We start from the raw sequence: 16,228 nt of genomic DNA on the forward strand, positions 1-16,228 counted from the left end.
GGGCTCTTCGCGCGCGCTGCCTGCCCAGCCGCGGCCCCCCTCCACCCCGCAGCCATGCCCTGCTCCGAGTGCGAGCCGCAGCCCGCCTCGCCCGGCAAGCGGCCGCGCGCCGCCCAGCGCCTCCGCTTCGCCAGGCTCTCCGAGAACGCGCGCGCGCCCACGCGCGGCTCCGCGCGCGCCGCCGGCTACGACCTGTACAGGTGAGGGGGCCCGGGGCGGCGGCGCCTTGCGCGGCTCCCGCGCGCTCCGTGCTGCGCGGAGCCCGCGGCCCCCCGGCCAGGGCCGGGCACCCTCCCGGGGCCTGGCACGTCGCTCCGTGACCCCCGCCGCGCTTCCCTCTGCCCCACGTCTCTACTTCCAGGGATGGCCTRCACACTTGGGAATAATAATAATACTCATAATAACAGTGGCTAATAGTGCATAGGAAAACTACGGGTATTTTTCAACCGTTGGGAAACCCCAGGCCGAGGTACAGGCCTGGAACATCAAGACAGGCTCGCTGTGCTGTTGCCACGCTTCCCTTGCATTAAACCTCCATTTGGATAGCTACAAACCGCCCTTAAAAGCCACATAGCCCCAGGGCCCAGAGTCAGACCGTGGGAATGATGCACGAACTTGCTGAGGAAAAATAAGTCGTTGTTACCTGAAATTATTTCATATTTTTTTTTGATTACAGTTCACTTGCTGTAGGAAGCTTAATTGGAACAGTCTTTTTTAGAATTTCTGCCTTTGGACAGAAAATTGCATATCTACATTGAACTCATGGAGAATTACATGTTAAACTAATCTGTCTGATTTACAGGTTAAAAACATGCAAAAATAGCAATCTTAGTATTATGCTGTTCTAATGACCCTCCTGAAGTCTTAAGATAGGCTATCCCTGTTGTGATAGGACTGCATTTTACAGATAGGCCAGATCTGGTGCAGATCCTTTCTTTTTTTTTTTTTTTTTTTTAAATAAATACTGTGGTAGGTCATCCCTACATCCCATGAGGAATAATTATGGATAATTTTATTTCTAAGTTACAGAGAAGTTTGGGTTTTTTTTATATATATATATATTTTCTCTCTACATAAAGCTTTTTTTTTTTTCCCCACCCCTGTTTTCTTTAATTTAGCGCCTATGACTGTGTGATACCACCTATGGAGAAGGCGGTAGTGAAAACAGATATTCAAATTTCACTTCCTGCYGGATGCTATGGGCGTGTAGGTAAGTAAACAGACTGTGAAAAGGCTTTAGCAGAACAGTTTTGGTAACTGTGAACTGTGGTTGAGGTAGAGCCGTTTCACGTGACCTAGGTTAGTCATATCTTTCCATTTTTTATATAGTTACACAGATTTATTCCTTGAAGCTGGGGAGCACCTGCACCCACTGTACCCACAGTAAAGTCACAGTAGGAAGTTTGACAGAATCCTTTCATTTGGATGGGCTCTGAAGCTTTCCAGATTCTTCCACACAGAGTAAAACCCATGACTGTGTGATTTGTTAAGTCTGGTACTAGACATTTCTTGTCAAAAACATTTGAGGTTTGGTATATATCAAATGACAAAGTCTCATAACTTACATACAACTGGTATCAGGGTCTGCAGCACATCCCCCTTCTAGGGCTTAGACTCAGCTTAAGGCTTAGGATGATCTGTGCTACTTCTGATCTGTGAAGGAGCTAACTTTGGTCTTGCCCAACTAAACTCTCTAATTTAGCTAACTGAACCTGTAGAAAGGGAATGCACCTCAGGCCCCAATATGCTTATATGCTAGAGCATATAAACCTTTAACAAGTAATAGCACATGACAGATGTACCCCTGACTGTTTAAAAACTAAAGARAAAGTACTAGTGTAATTAAAGTTTGTCCAGTTACTGAGGGAATCTATGCAAGGTATTTGGGAATATTCTGTGCATTGTCTGAATTATTTATAAATTCTTAATGCTGTTCAAAATAAACGCACTGCCGCACCAATGGGAGAACATAGTAGAGCTTGCAGTGCGAACGAAAAGGGAGATAGCACACATTTTTCCTATCCCAAAATAAAAATTTGGGAAAGAGTGACATTTTAGCAGCCCTRTTAAAGGAGGCTAAAATAGGTAAAGACCTGCATGTCCTTTGGTTTACCTGTTATTCTTAGTTTAATTTTTTTAAACTTCTTACCAAATATTATTTTCTATTGTAACTTGAACAGGTTGACTTTCAACAGTCTTTTGAGATCATTCCAGAGGAGTGGTAACAGCCAAAATAAAAGATTAAACAGTCCTTGTCTGTTCTAGCCTTCCTCTGTGGAAGAAATCCTTTCTGCATTTGATGGTCTGAATATGGTCTTATTTAGAAGATTTAAAAATTGTCAACTGCAGCAGATGATACTGTTTAGTATATACCAAAGCACATAGAGTAACATTCATTAGTTTTATAAAGAGTCTGAGAAGTGTTCTTGAAGCTGAATGCAATCTAATCTCTAAATATTGTGCAAAATTTTCTTGTTTATTACATATTCTTTTTTTTTTTCCTCTTTTTTTAGCACCACGTTCTGGTTTAGCTGCAAAGCACTTCATTGATGTTGGTGGTAAGACTTTTATCATTAAGAAATTTTTGAAAGTATTGATTAAAGTAYATTGATTTCACCTTGTAATTTGTAAATAAATAACACTAGCTTCATTAACAGCCAGAAAAAAGAGGATAATAAAGTTATATAAAWCCTATATATGCTTTGTGGTAGTCTTTTCAATCCTAAACTAGAAAATACTGGAATGAAATGAGAAATATTTAGTAGGATAACCTGCATACAGTTCTTTGAAAAGCTCATAGTTTACAAACCACACATGGGAGCCTCTGTTAAAAAGTCCTGCATAAATATTATCACAATGCAGAGACAGTATCTATTTCAGTAATAGTTCRTTTTCAAAAGACCTGTAGAGTAAATAAAGGGTGAGGGAAAAAGATTAGTGAGCAATCAAGAATCTGTTCAGAATTCACATCTGCTAGGTGTGGATGCTTTCCCAACAAGTGACATGCCAAACTTCTGACAGGCTAAGACAGTGTGTCAGTCTGCCAGTTCCAATGCATGATTTTTCCAAAAATGACTTAGATGATTTCCACCCAACATATGTCATTTAGAAAAGCGCTTTCGTGCTCAGCAGCGTATGCAATTTTTGCAACTCGGTATTCTGGAAAGGCAGAATGCCAAGGGAGAAAAGCTTTTTAAAAAAAAAAAAAAAAAAAAAACCACTAACATATTTTGCCAGTACACCCAGTTGCATAAACTGAGTTTCTGACCCTGTACAAAAAGGAGGCTGTTTGGTCCCTAACCCAAGGATAATAGATTCTCTAGTATAAATAGTATAGCCTTACCTCAAAATCCAGATGGTGGTTATATTTCCGTAGATATAAACTCATTTAAAAGAAACCCAATTCCCATAGATAGGGAATTAATTTGGCAATATCTTCACACTGCTGTGTCTTTAATGTAATTTGAGATTATGGCTTTGGCAGTATTTTGGTTCTTCAGCATAGCATTAGACTAATGTTTTTTGTCATAAAATACTTCAAAAATATTGTTTTTTTTGAAATACAAACAACCTGCAAGTCCAAGTACGCATTTGAAAGAAGTAGTCCCTTTCCCCATCATATGAAAAGYCTTCATCCTCAGAAGCATATGGGAAGTACAATTCCTGTCTACTAGACAATATGTCTGAAAACCATCTGAATCATTACAAGTACCATTTACTCRATGGCTAGGCTTTAAAAAAAATTAGTGTTTTAATTAACATTTTTCTCCTCTAAATGAGTAATAGAAGTGACTTGTATTTTAAATATTGCTGACCACATTTCAATCAAGAAGTGTTTATCAATCTTTTCTATCTTGGATCATAAGACTATTTTCAAATCCTAGAGAGCACACTTACCTTCCTCTTTCATCCCATCACATTTCTTTGAACTTTCCAATCTATTGACTCAGGTCAAAGACACCAAATTAATGGACAATTAATTATAGAAAGTGCATGAATCTTAATTATTTTTTGCTATTACCAGATTACTMGGTTGTTCTTTGTAATGTGTTTGTGTAGCACAAACTGAACTATCCYCCTTAATTCTGTTTCCTCACAGCTGGTGTTATTGATGAGGATTACAGGGGAAATGTTGGTGTGGTACTCTTCAACTTTGGCAAGGAATCTTTTGAAGGTAAGTGTTAAGCTTGGCAAAGCACATTTTCACCCATGTCATTGGAAATAAGGGTTTTGTTGTTAAAGTGGATGAAGAGTTATAATTAGCTGAGAACAGTTTTCTTTTTACAGTTAAAGGCATGGAAACTTAATGTCTTGTCAAGGCAACATGAAAAGTTTCCACTCTTAGTCAATTCAGAGGCATGGAAAAATTTAGCTAAGCTTTATATTCATAAGCTGTACTGAAGTACAACTTTGTGGTAAGTTTCTTTGTTACTCAGCAGAAAAGATGTTTTAGTTGAAAATATTTGAGCTAAGCTACTTCAGGATCTCAGGAAATAATTAGTAATAGAGATGTAGTTTGCTTTTGACTATTTTCTGCAAACACACAGGTTTAAGTTTAATATAGCTTGTGTTCTTGTGAGTTAATGTCCATTTAGCTAATTTTCAGTACTTAGCTTTTCAGGAGTATCCAAGTATTAAAAGGATTGTCTAAACTTTGCATTGATTGTTCACTTATTTTTATAAAGGAAATAATAATTCAATCTTTTTTCCTCAGTTAAAAAAGGGGATAGGATTGCTCAGCTGATATGTGAACGTATCTTCTATCCTGAACTAGAAGAAGTTCAGGTAAGTTGCTAAAGGGAATTACTTTTGCTCTTCTCAAGGATTAGGAGTTCAAGAAAGATACGTATATGCTGAAATTYATGTTGTAAATGAATGCATTGCCTTACAATCGCCTTCAGTGTTCTAACACAATAGTGTTATTGTCAGAATAAAAATATTTAATGCTTACATCTATTTGTGGTATAAGCTATGTGCATGCATATGAAAAACACTTCAGTGTTTACCAGAAACATGTTACACAATATGCAACTGAGGAGCTGCCTTACAGAAGCGTGTACAAATTCAAACAATGTKAAGGTGCATGGGGGCTGCTGTAATTCCTTAACTTCTATGCGAGAGATTCAAAATTGGCTGCAGCTCCTCGATGTGTAGTATGTGTTTACTTTCTTAAAAAAAGAAAAAGAAAAACCACTAGTTTTAGATGAAGCCTAATGCTGTTGTTTCCTTATTAGAGTAAAATTTGTCTCTGTAGGGGAGGTAGAAAGGGGAAGTATTTTTCAAGTTTTTAGTCAGTTACAGCCAGAAGRTTTGTGAGTGCCTATAGTGTGTTTACCTTTAAAAGTTATAATTGTTGCTACAAGAAGAATGTTTCTTTCTCTGACTGTTGTATATAAATACTAAGTTAATGCAAGTTAAGACACTAAACAGCTTATAATTGATGTCTTTCAGGTTTTGGATGATACAGAACGTGGCGCAGGTGGCTTTGGTTCTACTGGACAGAACTGAAGATGCTTTCAGAATACTTTCTATGGTTATGTTACCTAACCTTTCTTTTAAAATCAAGGGTAGATTAAAAAGTTTCAAATTTATGCAGACATATTTTCTGTTCTTATAAGCAGAAAAATTGTTTGCATTGGGAAAAAGAGGTACATAAGTGACTTGACAGTTCAGTTCCTGATTTTTTGTTAGTTATTTGGCCCTTGGTAGCAAGTACCACTGTTTGTGATGATTATACTATAATAAATGTAAAAATGACTTAATAATTGGATTTTCCCTCACCTGGACTGAAAATAAAGGTATGTTTTTGTTTTTTAATTTATCTGAAAGCATGATTTTTTCATATATTAGTATTTCATGCCAAGCCCATTTCATATGAGATCACCAATAATATAGGTATTAATGTAGTTTCCTACTATGTGACCTCTAAATYGGAATGAGAAATCACAGTAACAACTCTGACTATCAATGCATTTTCTCCCCCACTTCTGTCCTCAGCATAACCCTGTGCTCAATTCCTATCTCCATACCCAGGCTTTCAGAAGCCTTGTGTTCAAGGAGTACATCACACCTATTTATTTATTGGTAAAGCTGAGCTCAATAGTGGATTTCTTCCCCATATATAGTTTCCTAGCTCCATTTACTAAAGACTCGTTATGGGTCTTAAAGTAACTGATTCTTGTGTGTGAAGTTGATCCTTTTTGCTGAAGGGCAAGATGAGAGCAATTGTCATGTTCCTCTTCGAGTTTTTCCCCAAAGACCTGTCAGTGTGTCCCATGCTCTGAAGGAGTAATATTTAATAGAAAAAAGTATTTCAGAAGTTAGGCTGCATGAGGAAGAAACAGAACAGGAGGTTTTTGGAGGTATTCCTACTTGCTATCAATATAAAGTAAGTAAGCGTGTCTTGGTAAAGACATTTAAACAGTATATTGTAAAACTTGATGCAGCCAAGTTCTTTTTCMTCATTTCTCAAAAGTTGTTTAGAAAAGTACATAAAGAGTTGAACATTACTGCAAGGCTCTTTGCTAGTAGGATCTTAGAATAAGTCTGTCTGAAACAGAAACCRAATCTGAAAAAAATGCAAATGCACTCAGTTACCTCTACACAGAGATGGTCCTATACAAATCCAACCACTTGCACTAGGATAACAAATTCTCRTAATTCCCTTATAGGGTGATGTTTCAGTAGGAGTAGTCCAACTATACAAGCTTAACAGTGTGTGACATGCACCTGTCCTGTCCCAACAGAAGACTTTAACAGACTTAGATCTAATTTGTGGCTAGATATATTCATTTGGCCTCTGATGAATCATCCTTATGGTTCCACATATGTATGAAACTAAACATATTTACATCTATAAAACAAATGCAGAGTGTCTCGTTACTTGCAAATAACACTGAGCATTTAAATGAAAGTGATGTTTGGCTTCTCCGTTACCACTGAACAGGTTCAGACAAGGCTATTTTAATCAAGACTTAACTACCCCTCATGCTAGCATGAGCACGTTATCTCCAGAGGAATTAACTACAACAAATGATCTTGCAGAATCTCCATAGAGTAAGTTGAATGTGGTACCTTAAGAGAGGAAATAAAGTATTGGGAATTCTCAACTAGAGCAGAAAAGGGCTTTTTTTTTTTTCTCCTCCTCCTCCCCTCCTGCAAGGAAAAGGGCATTATTAACCAATGATCTAGCTGCTTTCTTCCAGAAATGACTAGTTCAAAGTTAGACTTGGCTTGTTAAAAGTTGAGTTGGATAAAATCTGACCTCCACGCCCAGATGAATCTGGTAAGATCTAATGAGTACAAATGCTTGGCTTCAGTTTAACCTCTGTTGTTTGGAAATCTAAAAGGATTCTTTTCTGGTCTAGACTAGAATACATACAATGGGTTGAAAGACTACATATGCTGATAAGCTGGTAAGGATCATGAAAGAACAGGTGATACCCGAGATTCCTGCCATTTGGGCTCTTCAATTTGCCATTAAAGAAAAAATGACATAGATAATGATACAATTGATCTTTAGGTGTTTCRTGAGTTCTCCAAAGTGTAATTTTTCTATTAGTTGATGCAAATTCAAATGAGGTTTCTTCAGTTCAGCTATAGTTGTATTCCGTTGCATGGTCAGATTTTTGGGGAATCTATCAGGTGTTTTTAATAAAATAGCCACTAGATGGCACTTTAAGTTTGCTTTCTGTTCCACTTTTGTTTCCCAGAGATATTTTTCAAATATCTGTTCATCTGTAATTAAGAGTTGATGACTCCCATTGGGACTGTGTTGGCAGAAAGCAAGATGCAGCAATATTTGAGTGAAAGCAGGCAAAAGTATAACCATTAGCAAGGGGGGGGGGGTGCAAAACAATGACTATAATTTAAATAAGATTTGGGTGGTTGCAGTGTTTGCATAATCCCTCCTGGCATGCAAGAGCAGTAGAGTGGCCTGTGGCTTTGCTCTCCTGCTGTGTTTCAACAAAAATGGAAAATCGTAACGAACAGCAACATTTTTCCTATCTTTCATATTCGCTGTCTTCTTCTGCCCCTTCCTTTCGTTGCAACTGCATTGGAATGCAGCTTGCTTAAGGATTGTGCTATAATGAAGCTAGCATGTAGCTTGGTAAACTCGCCATTGAGTTGTCCAAATTCGATGCTTTTTGCTGCAAGTTCCCAATATAAATTAAGGTTTGCTTAACACACATTAACCCAGTAAAGGCAAATGCCATATGGTAGCAGGAGAATTATGCGGGGCTTCAGTTGAGACTCTCCAGTTTCTATATAGATTACAACTCCTGTACACAGCCAGGCCTTGTTGTGTTTGTCTTCCCCCCCACTCATCCTCTTTTTTTATTATTATTATTGTATTTTGGCTTAAAGATGGTTAACTAAGTTTCAGTATTAAGTAAACTTCTATGACCCTGCCTATTTCCTGTCCTGTCAAACCTTTCCTTGTAAGAATAACAGTGTCCTTTTATTTGGTAGAGCGTAGCATGATGTTTTTGGCAGGCCTAACATTTTTGACTTGCATAAATTTGTGACCTTAAGTGCAAGAAGAGTGAATGCTTGCTTCAGTGCCTCAGGGTTTCTGCCTAAAAAGAAAAGTGTCCACATTGCTAATCATTACAGTTCCTGAAGAAAAATTATCAGCACACTTATTCCACCTGATTGCACATGACTGCACTTCCAGAGAAAATAATCAGAAATAAAAATGAGTATTTTGTACCTAGTTATGTAAGGTACAAACTGTCTGAAAATATAGGGCAGACTGTACTGTCTTATTGATTTCTAGAATTGGCACACATGGCATTTGCCTCACTGCCAGCTCTTTGGCAATCCCTACCCAAGAATCTGATTCTGCAAAGTGGAAGCTTCGAGCTGCTGCTGGACAGGGAATATGATTGTATTTTTAAATGTTGCAGGATAAGAGGAAGTGAATTAATGCAGTTGTTTTCCAAAGCTTCCTTCCACTAGCTGTGGAAATTCAAAATAATGCTTTGCCCCTACTCTGTTGGAAGAAACAAAACCTTGCCCTCGCTACGTCCAAATAAAGTCCTGATAAATTAATGATGTAATTTGAGAGCCCTCACCCATAGAAATTGCCCACTAAATTTTATTATATAAAATATGCTGAAATAAGTGTGAGCTATGTGCACACACCTGTCTGTTTCCCTGCGGACTTCAATTTTTCAGTCATCCCGCAATGTAATACTAACCATTGCCTTAAAGAAACATCTATGCAGTAGATTTTGTAACAAACACGAATTTATACTAACCTCCTATTTTTTCTTTTAGTCTTAATGTTTAAAGTCACTGTCCTTGAACTAAAGAAAGTTTTCTTTTGATTACTATCGATTACTGCAAAGGAGYGTTTGTTTTTGTTTTGTAAAAGGAAAAAGAAAAAGCAAACAGCCATGGAAGCAGCATCTTGGGCCAGATTCTTTCAACATGAGTATTTTGTGGTTTATGAATTCCTAGCCAGTCCGAAAGGTTGTCTCGGAATATCCAAGGCAAAATAACCGTGTCCTAGTTGGATGAATATTTCTCCCCTTCCTTTGCAAGTAAGCTGTTTCTGCGTGCCGTGTCTAGAGACGGGCAGCATCTAGTACCCAGTGCTGTTTTGCTAACATGCCTTAATCCTCTCTGCCCACAACCTTGCCCCTTGTGCCAGCTCCCACTCAGATCAGTGCTGCATTACAGGTGCCCTCCCTTTGGGCAGAGTGGTGGCAGGAAAACCCTCTTGTTGGTGCTTTGAGTTTCCTGCTGTGAAAACCTTATCTCACATGCCTTCCCCCTCCACTTCCATGTGAAAATTACTGCTGGCAGCCTATCCATCAGGAGCATTACATGCATTCAGGCCATTAAAATACTGCAAGAAAGTGGCTTCCTCCTCCCCATCCTGTCTTTTGATAGGGCACCATAGCAATATAAAGCCTGGTGGCAGTCACCAAATAGAGAAAGAAAGAGAAAACTAATCAAATTTTAATCCTGATCTCACCTTTCTTCTTAATTTGCATTAAGATATTAACAATGTGGGGAAAACTAAAAGAGGAGGAAGTTGTGACAAAGCCAGAAAAACCCGCAACAGAGAGCTCATTGTACTCCATTGACATGAGGAGGAGGAGGAAAGGACAGCTGAGTCATCTTGGTGAGCATTTAGGGTTTGTTTTTTTTTTTTTATTATTAATCCCATCAATTTAATTAATAAAAGTTCTCCAGGAAAAACTGGAAAAACCCAGCCTGTCAGACAGCTATCAAGTAAAAAGCTGAACTGCTGCTCCAGGGAGGCAGCAACATTGTGGTATTTTTGCCAAGGTATCATTCCTTGCCCAGTGCAGCACTCTACATCTTTTATCAATTTTTAAGAGAAGCTGAGACTTTAAACATTTCTGTTTCTTCTGGAAACATGACATACACTGTGTTCCTGCCCAACCACCTGCACGGAGCCTCTAGACTGTTGCACAGAACTTCCCCAAATGCCAGCTGAGAACAGTCAAGACAGGCAAGTCTGGGTAACCTTTCATCACTGCAGATCCCACCAAGCTGCGAATCTTCCACATAGGAGAACCTACCTCCATTTGGTTTGTATGTGGAAGCCTTTCTGGATGTTTAGCATTTATAGAACAGCCTAGACTCAGCACAAAAGCCCTGCTTGGGCACTTCTGGAAAGTTCAGAGCCTACCACAACAGTGGGGATTTTTCAGACTTGCGGGCCCCCAGCACATGATTGCTAACTAGATACCCCTATTTGTATATAATTACATTTCTGCTGATAAAGTTGATTTAAGTATTGTAAGCTATGCTAACAACAGTAGTAATAAATTGCCTTTGATTTATAATCCTGTACTCCTAAAGTATACTCCTAAAGCTATGTATATATGTTAAGAAAGCATGCCAAAGATCAGTGATGCCAGAATTGCCACATGAACTAAAATGACACATCTGCAATTATTCCGAGAAGTTTTGAGCAGCTGCCAAGGTAGTAGCACAGCTGGGTGAGAGGGTCTACTTAAGCTGGTACTTTCATGGAAAGCCACAACCCCTTGTCTCAATGAGTCATCTTCATGCCACTGCTGGCTCAATGCACAGGAACGAGATGATCAAGTTTGTTAGCAACATCCTGTCCATCGCAGGAACTATTCCTCCAGCTTCCGATCTATTTGAGCTATTGGACAACACCACATGCCCCCAGAGCCACAGAGCTGCGTGGTTTTGGTAGGGTTGTTCATCATAATAGTAAGTTGGTCTTAACCTAAGTCAGGATTTTTGTTTTTTAAATATGGTGATTGTGCAAATAGAATAGATATGAATTAAGCCTAAGCTTTCTCCATATCTTATGATTCGTTATGGTCTCCCTAGATATTGTTTTTTTCCTCATGCCTTTGCTTATGATCTCTGTGTTCTTATTTGACAAACTTGTATTTTCTAAGCAAGCCATCAGTCAACAAGCAATCACAGAAATAATTGAATAGATACTTGAAAGACTTCTATGAAGCTCATTTACTTCTTTTGCATAGTGGAGAAATAGTTTCAGCTCTAGAAAAGGTAAAAAGGAAAAAGGCTTACAAACTGACTATTAGGAGCTCAACTCCTAGTTTAGCCCTCTAACAGACATCCTAATAGCCTGTGGGACACTTCATTCTTACATTATCATAGATCTACTAAGTTCCCTCTTCTAGTGCTACTTACAGTAAAATACATTGCACTACAACCCTACCAGCAATAGCAGCAGGCATTAGAAACACACACAGCCCAGTGAGACTTACTTGTTACTGAATCAAATAGAGCCTTTTGCAAATGCTGAACAAAGGAAAATTACATCCAGTGGCTGGCAAAGATATATTGGGCACTGAGATTTTTTTTGTTGTTTTCATCTCCCACATAGCCAAAGTGACAATCAGAAAAAGACTTCTTCTGAAYTCTGCCTTATTCATTGTGGAGAGTGCAGCTCGCACAAAGATATTAATCATAGCCCTTCTTGGTTGTACAACCTGCTTTTAAAAGTATTTAAATACCTTGCATGATAAATGTGACTGTCAGTGGCTGAGGACTGCATCAGAGTGGTGAGAGTACTAACGTTCCTTTGCAACTATCTCCATAATYAACTGCACTAGTTTATAGACATAGGTCTTCAAAAAAATTTTGCATGTGTGGAAATATTTGTTCTCTTCTAGAACTGGATTCCTGTCTATTATTCCTGTCTCAATACGCAACGTTGAAAAGCTCTTTAAAGTACTTGGCCAGAAGCATTTCCATGCAAGATATCAAGATGTCAAAGTTATGACCAATTTATAGGAAATCCCCAAGGTTTTCAATGAAAACATTTATAAGCTTCAAATCAATAGCTGTCATGAGTCCTGTGTCTGTAAATGCAGCCATCTTAAGAGTTAGCTTTAGTGAACATCTACTAAGTATTTTTAATTCACCTAAAAAAGTAATTCTCACATTCTTTACGGGTTTCTGGAACATTAGATCATTAATTGACAAAGAATTTTGGCACATTTTAAAGGAGATTCAGGCGGAACACTGCAAACACTAGTTCAGGGCAAATTCTGATTTTCTTTTGCCAAGTGAAATACAATCATCCAAGGTTTGTGCCCTACATACTACTGAAAGATGACAAAATCTGTCTAAGGAATAATTACTGAGAGACACAGCTGTGGGGTGGGGAACAGCCTTATATGATCTGTACACCAAAAAAATTAATACAGGATTATAGCTGAGATACAGGATAGTATATACAGGGCCCCTAGTCATAGACTCAGGGCYCTTCACTCTTCTCCATTCAAGTGAAGCTTAGAAAGCTTTCAGTATYGAGCAGAATCAAACTGAAAATCAAACTGAAGTTATTCCTAAGGGCAAGAACGAGTCAGCTAGGTCATAGTCTCCCCAGGGAATTTGTATAAACCGCTTTGGCTTGACGAAGACAAAGAAGGGAAGCAGCACACTGCAGAGAACAATCCTGCATTGGCAAATGGCTCGAGCAGATGACCTAACCCATCTTTTCCATCTATAATTTTATTCTGCAGCTTTGAGGCTGGAGGCCCTGTTGACATCCCCAGTGCTGTTGCTTTCCTGGAAGATTTAATAAGGATCTGCTTTTGAACTCGAAATAAAGCAAAATCGCTGAGTGAACAACACTCGTATGAGGTCACAGGCARCAGGAATGTTGGTGGGAACGTGGCCCATCTTGCTAGTTGGGTTTATCCAGTCCCTTAACACCAGGATTCCCTGAAACACTTGCATCAGTGTACAGGAACTGCAGTGGACCAGTGCGTTCCCCTTACTTCCATGCAGAGGACACATAGGGCACAACTACTGAATGCTTTGTTTACCCAAGATATTATTTGGATTTCTAAGCTCTCATGTCCAGCCTTGGACTGAAGACTTCCTTAGTCCATTAGAGTGTGAAGGAATTCATCTAAACATCTTCAGTCAACAACAAACACTATCAATATTTCTTCCTTATTCTCCACCCAATCTAAGTGGCTGATCAGAAGCCCTACTTTCTCTTAGCTTCAGCTTTGGACTGATCCAAAGATCAGTCTGTCCTTTACCCTGTTTCCACAGGAGTTACTTCTCAGGCCCACARAATTAGAGTAGTGCTTCAAAGTACAGCAGGAACATTTGCAGTCTCCCTTGTCACCCAAACTTGGGCAAAGTGGCTGAGCTCGATCCTCCTCTGAAATATACCACAGTGCCTAGGACAGAATCACTGTGTGTAGCATTCCCACTGGTCCACAGAGCAGAGCTCCCCAGCTAGGAGTCAGCTTTCCAACATTTTGCAATAATCTAAAGCTACTTTGTCAATACAACATCTAAAGAAAGGGGGGRAAAAAGAAAGGTAGAATGTAGCCCACAGCAACCCATTTCTGAAGCTACAATTCTAGCTTGTGGGAGAATGATGGTAGCAGGAGCCTGTGACTCAGCTGGAACAACTTTCTAGATGGGAAAGAAGTTTTGCACAACAGGAACTCAATTCACAGCAAGTCACAGCTCTTTCTCATGAGGTTGCCCACATCTGTTCTCTTTTATGCAAGAGAAATACTTCATTAGGAATAACCTTCTGTTGGGCAACGCTGGGCACTCCTGGCCTAATCAGACAACTCAGAGAATCACATTTTTGCTTCATAACTCATCCAGTAAAAATTAGGGGATTTTYAGAGGGAACAGCACTTCTCTAACTTCTAGAACAACTTTTTGGTATAAACTCTAATATCTTTTGGAAGTCAGGGTGGGAAGAAAACTCCACAGCATCATGTGATTTGGAAAGGTATCTTGGATTCCAGGGCACTCTTATCTGCTACAAAGCGACTGCAGAGAGAAGCTCTCTCCAGAGCTGAAAGCAGAAGTGCAGACTAAGTCCAGGCGACTCCTGCCACAAGTCAAGATTAATTTGTTTCACTTATTAGCTCACTGYTAATAACACTGAAATAATACTTAGTCTTGAGCATTGTAGACGGATACTGAAGGTATAGACAGTACATTTGATCAGCACAGATCTGCTCTTAAACCCCTCATCTCTAAATCTAATATAACAATCAGTAACRTCAGTATGTTAATGTATTATCAACTGAAAATCAGGTTAACCAATTGATTCCTCACTATAGGGAAGAAAAGTTCTGTTTGTGCCAGTTATTACCTTAACGCAGTGTTGCTGCTATGGTTTGTCCTCTAGAAAGCACTAGAGACTGCAGGATCACAGCTTTTCCTTTCTGCTGAGCTCCTCTCATAGAGGACACACCCAGCAGTGTGGGCCCAGAGCTTGGGAACCTCAGCCCCTTCCAAAACCCAGAATTCCCACAAAACTACATAACTCACTACTATCAGATTACAGGGCTAGCCACGAACTGACTAGTGTAATACTCACTGAGAAGCAGGAGGCTGTAGCTCGAGTGTTTAGTTTTCAGGGAAGGGTGATTTGTCCTTAAGTGTCATAGATACTTTAATCATCAACACACCAATAAATACTAAATCCCCATCTGGCAGCCATGCACAATCCAAAAAAAAGGAAAATCCACACAGGAGAACATTGCAAGATATTTAGTTTGCTAAAATGCACCTAGAAATTAAGGTCCTCCAAAATCTGCTAGCAAGATTCTGTACCACGTGTGCTGCCCTCGCTGCAAAGGGCAGGCCAGGATTAGGAGAGAGCTGCAACTCAGCACTGGCATCTCTTCCTCACCTGAGTACCATCAGGCAGCATCATGCTTAGATGTTATTCCCCCTTTGGGTTTTCAGCACTTAAGTCAGAAAATGGCAATTAAGAGCAACTCCTTTTCTCCTACCACRTATCACCTTGTTGAAAAGAAACTTCTCTCAAGAAAGAATTTCACTCTTCCAATAAGAAAAGCAGTAGGAACATTTCCTAATTGCTTGCTAAACTTAGGCATCAAACATTCATTATTTATTTCTCATAGTCTTTCAGCAACCAAATCAGTTCACAGCCTACAAGTGTAGGATTTGTTCCACCACAGCAAAAGTTTAGATTTGAATAAAACAGGACCTACTTACATTTCTTTCACTGTTTCAAGATTCCAAGCATATTGGCAGTGCTTTCTTCACCCAGTGAGCTCTGCAGCAGATCTTCATCCTTGCCTAGCAATARCAAACTCCCAGCTGATGATGTCTTTTCCACTTTTGGTTTAGAAACTTACAGAAGGATTCAAAAAAAAAAAAAAAAATCCATAAAAAGTCAGATAATTTAGTGGCAACACAACAATCCCAAAGGATGTTGGGGAGTAAGACCAAGCTATAAATACTGGCTGCAAATGTTTAAAGTGGCCTATTTGTTGCTGGGTACCTTTAATTACCCAAATCCTCAAGCACATGAGAGCAGCACAAGTATTTGCAGCTGTTAAGAGTCATTACTTGCTTTTGCAACTTCCTAAGGCTGTATAAAGAACTTTTTTATTTTTTATTTGTATGAAGCAAGCAAAATTTGAACTACAAAATTAAAAAAAAAAAAAGAAAAACAAAAAACCCCCACAATCCTAAGGTGTCATACTGAATATGTAAGAGAAGCTATGCAAAATAAGGGACACCCTTAATTGATTGATTCAAAATTGTCAAGGAGAGTTCCCTTGAAGTCTGCCTACCTTCTGTTAGGGTTGCTAATCTTTTAGTCATGTTAGCAAATTTAAAGGTATGGGAAAGCTGGGTAAATAAGAACTCTGAAAATGAATGAAAGCTGTTAAACAGCAGTGATTAGCTTCCTTATCTCCATATTCTGTCATAACAT

At 39.0% G+C, this 16,228-nt stretch overlaps 1 protein-coding gene across 1 annotated transcript; it reads left to right on the plus strand.

Annotated features, from left to right (window-relative positions):
- Positions 1-54: 54 nt before the first annotated feature.
- Positions 55-5,595, plus strand: DUT (deoxyuridine triphosphatase). The gene is made up of 6 exons (XM_026045755.1): positions 55-200; positions 1,119-1,210; positions 2,514-2,558; positions 4,100-4,174; positions 4,715-4,785; positions 5,452-5,595. The coding sequence occupies exons 1-6, from the start codon at positions 55-57 to the stop codon at positions 5,506-5,508; spliced, it is 486 nt and encodes a 161-aa protein (XP_025901540.1). The 3' UTR covers positions 5,509-5,595.
- The last annotated feature ends 10,633 nt before the right edge of the window (positions 5,596-16,228 follow it).

This window comes from Nothoprocta perdicaria, unplaced genomic scaffold (assembly GCF_003342845.1).
Source record: "Nothoprocta perdicaria isolate Ctin4 unplaced genomic scaffold, notPer1 scaffold_41, whole genome shotgun sequence".
Lineage (NCBI taxonomy): Eukaryota > Metazoa > Chordata > Aves > Tinamiformes > Tinamidae > Nothoprocta > Nothoprocta perdicaria.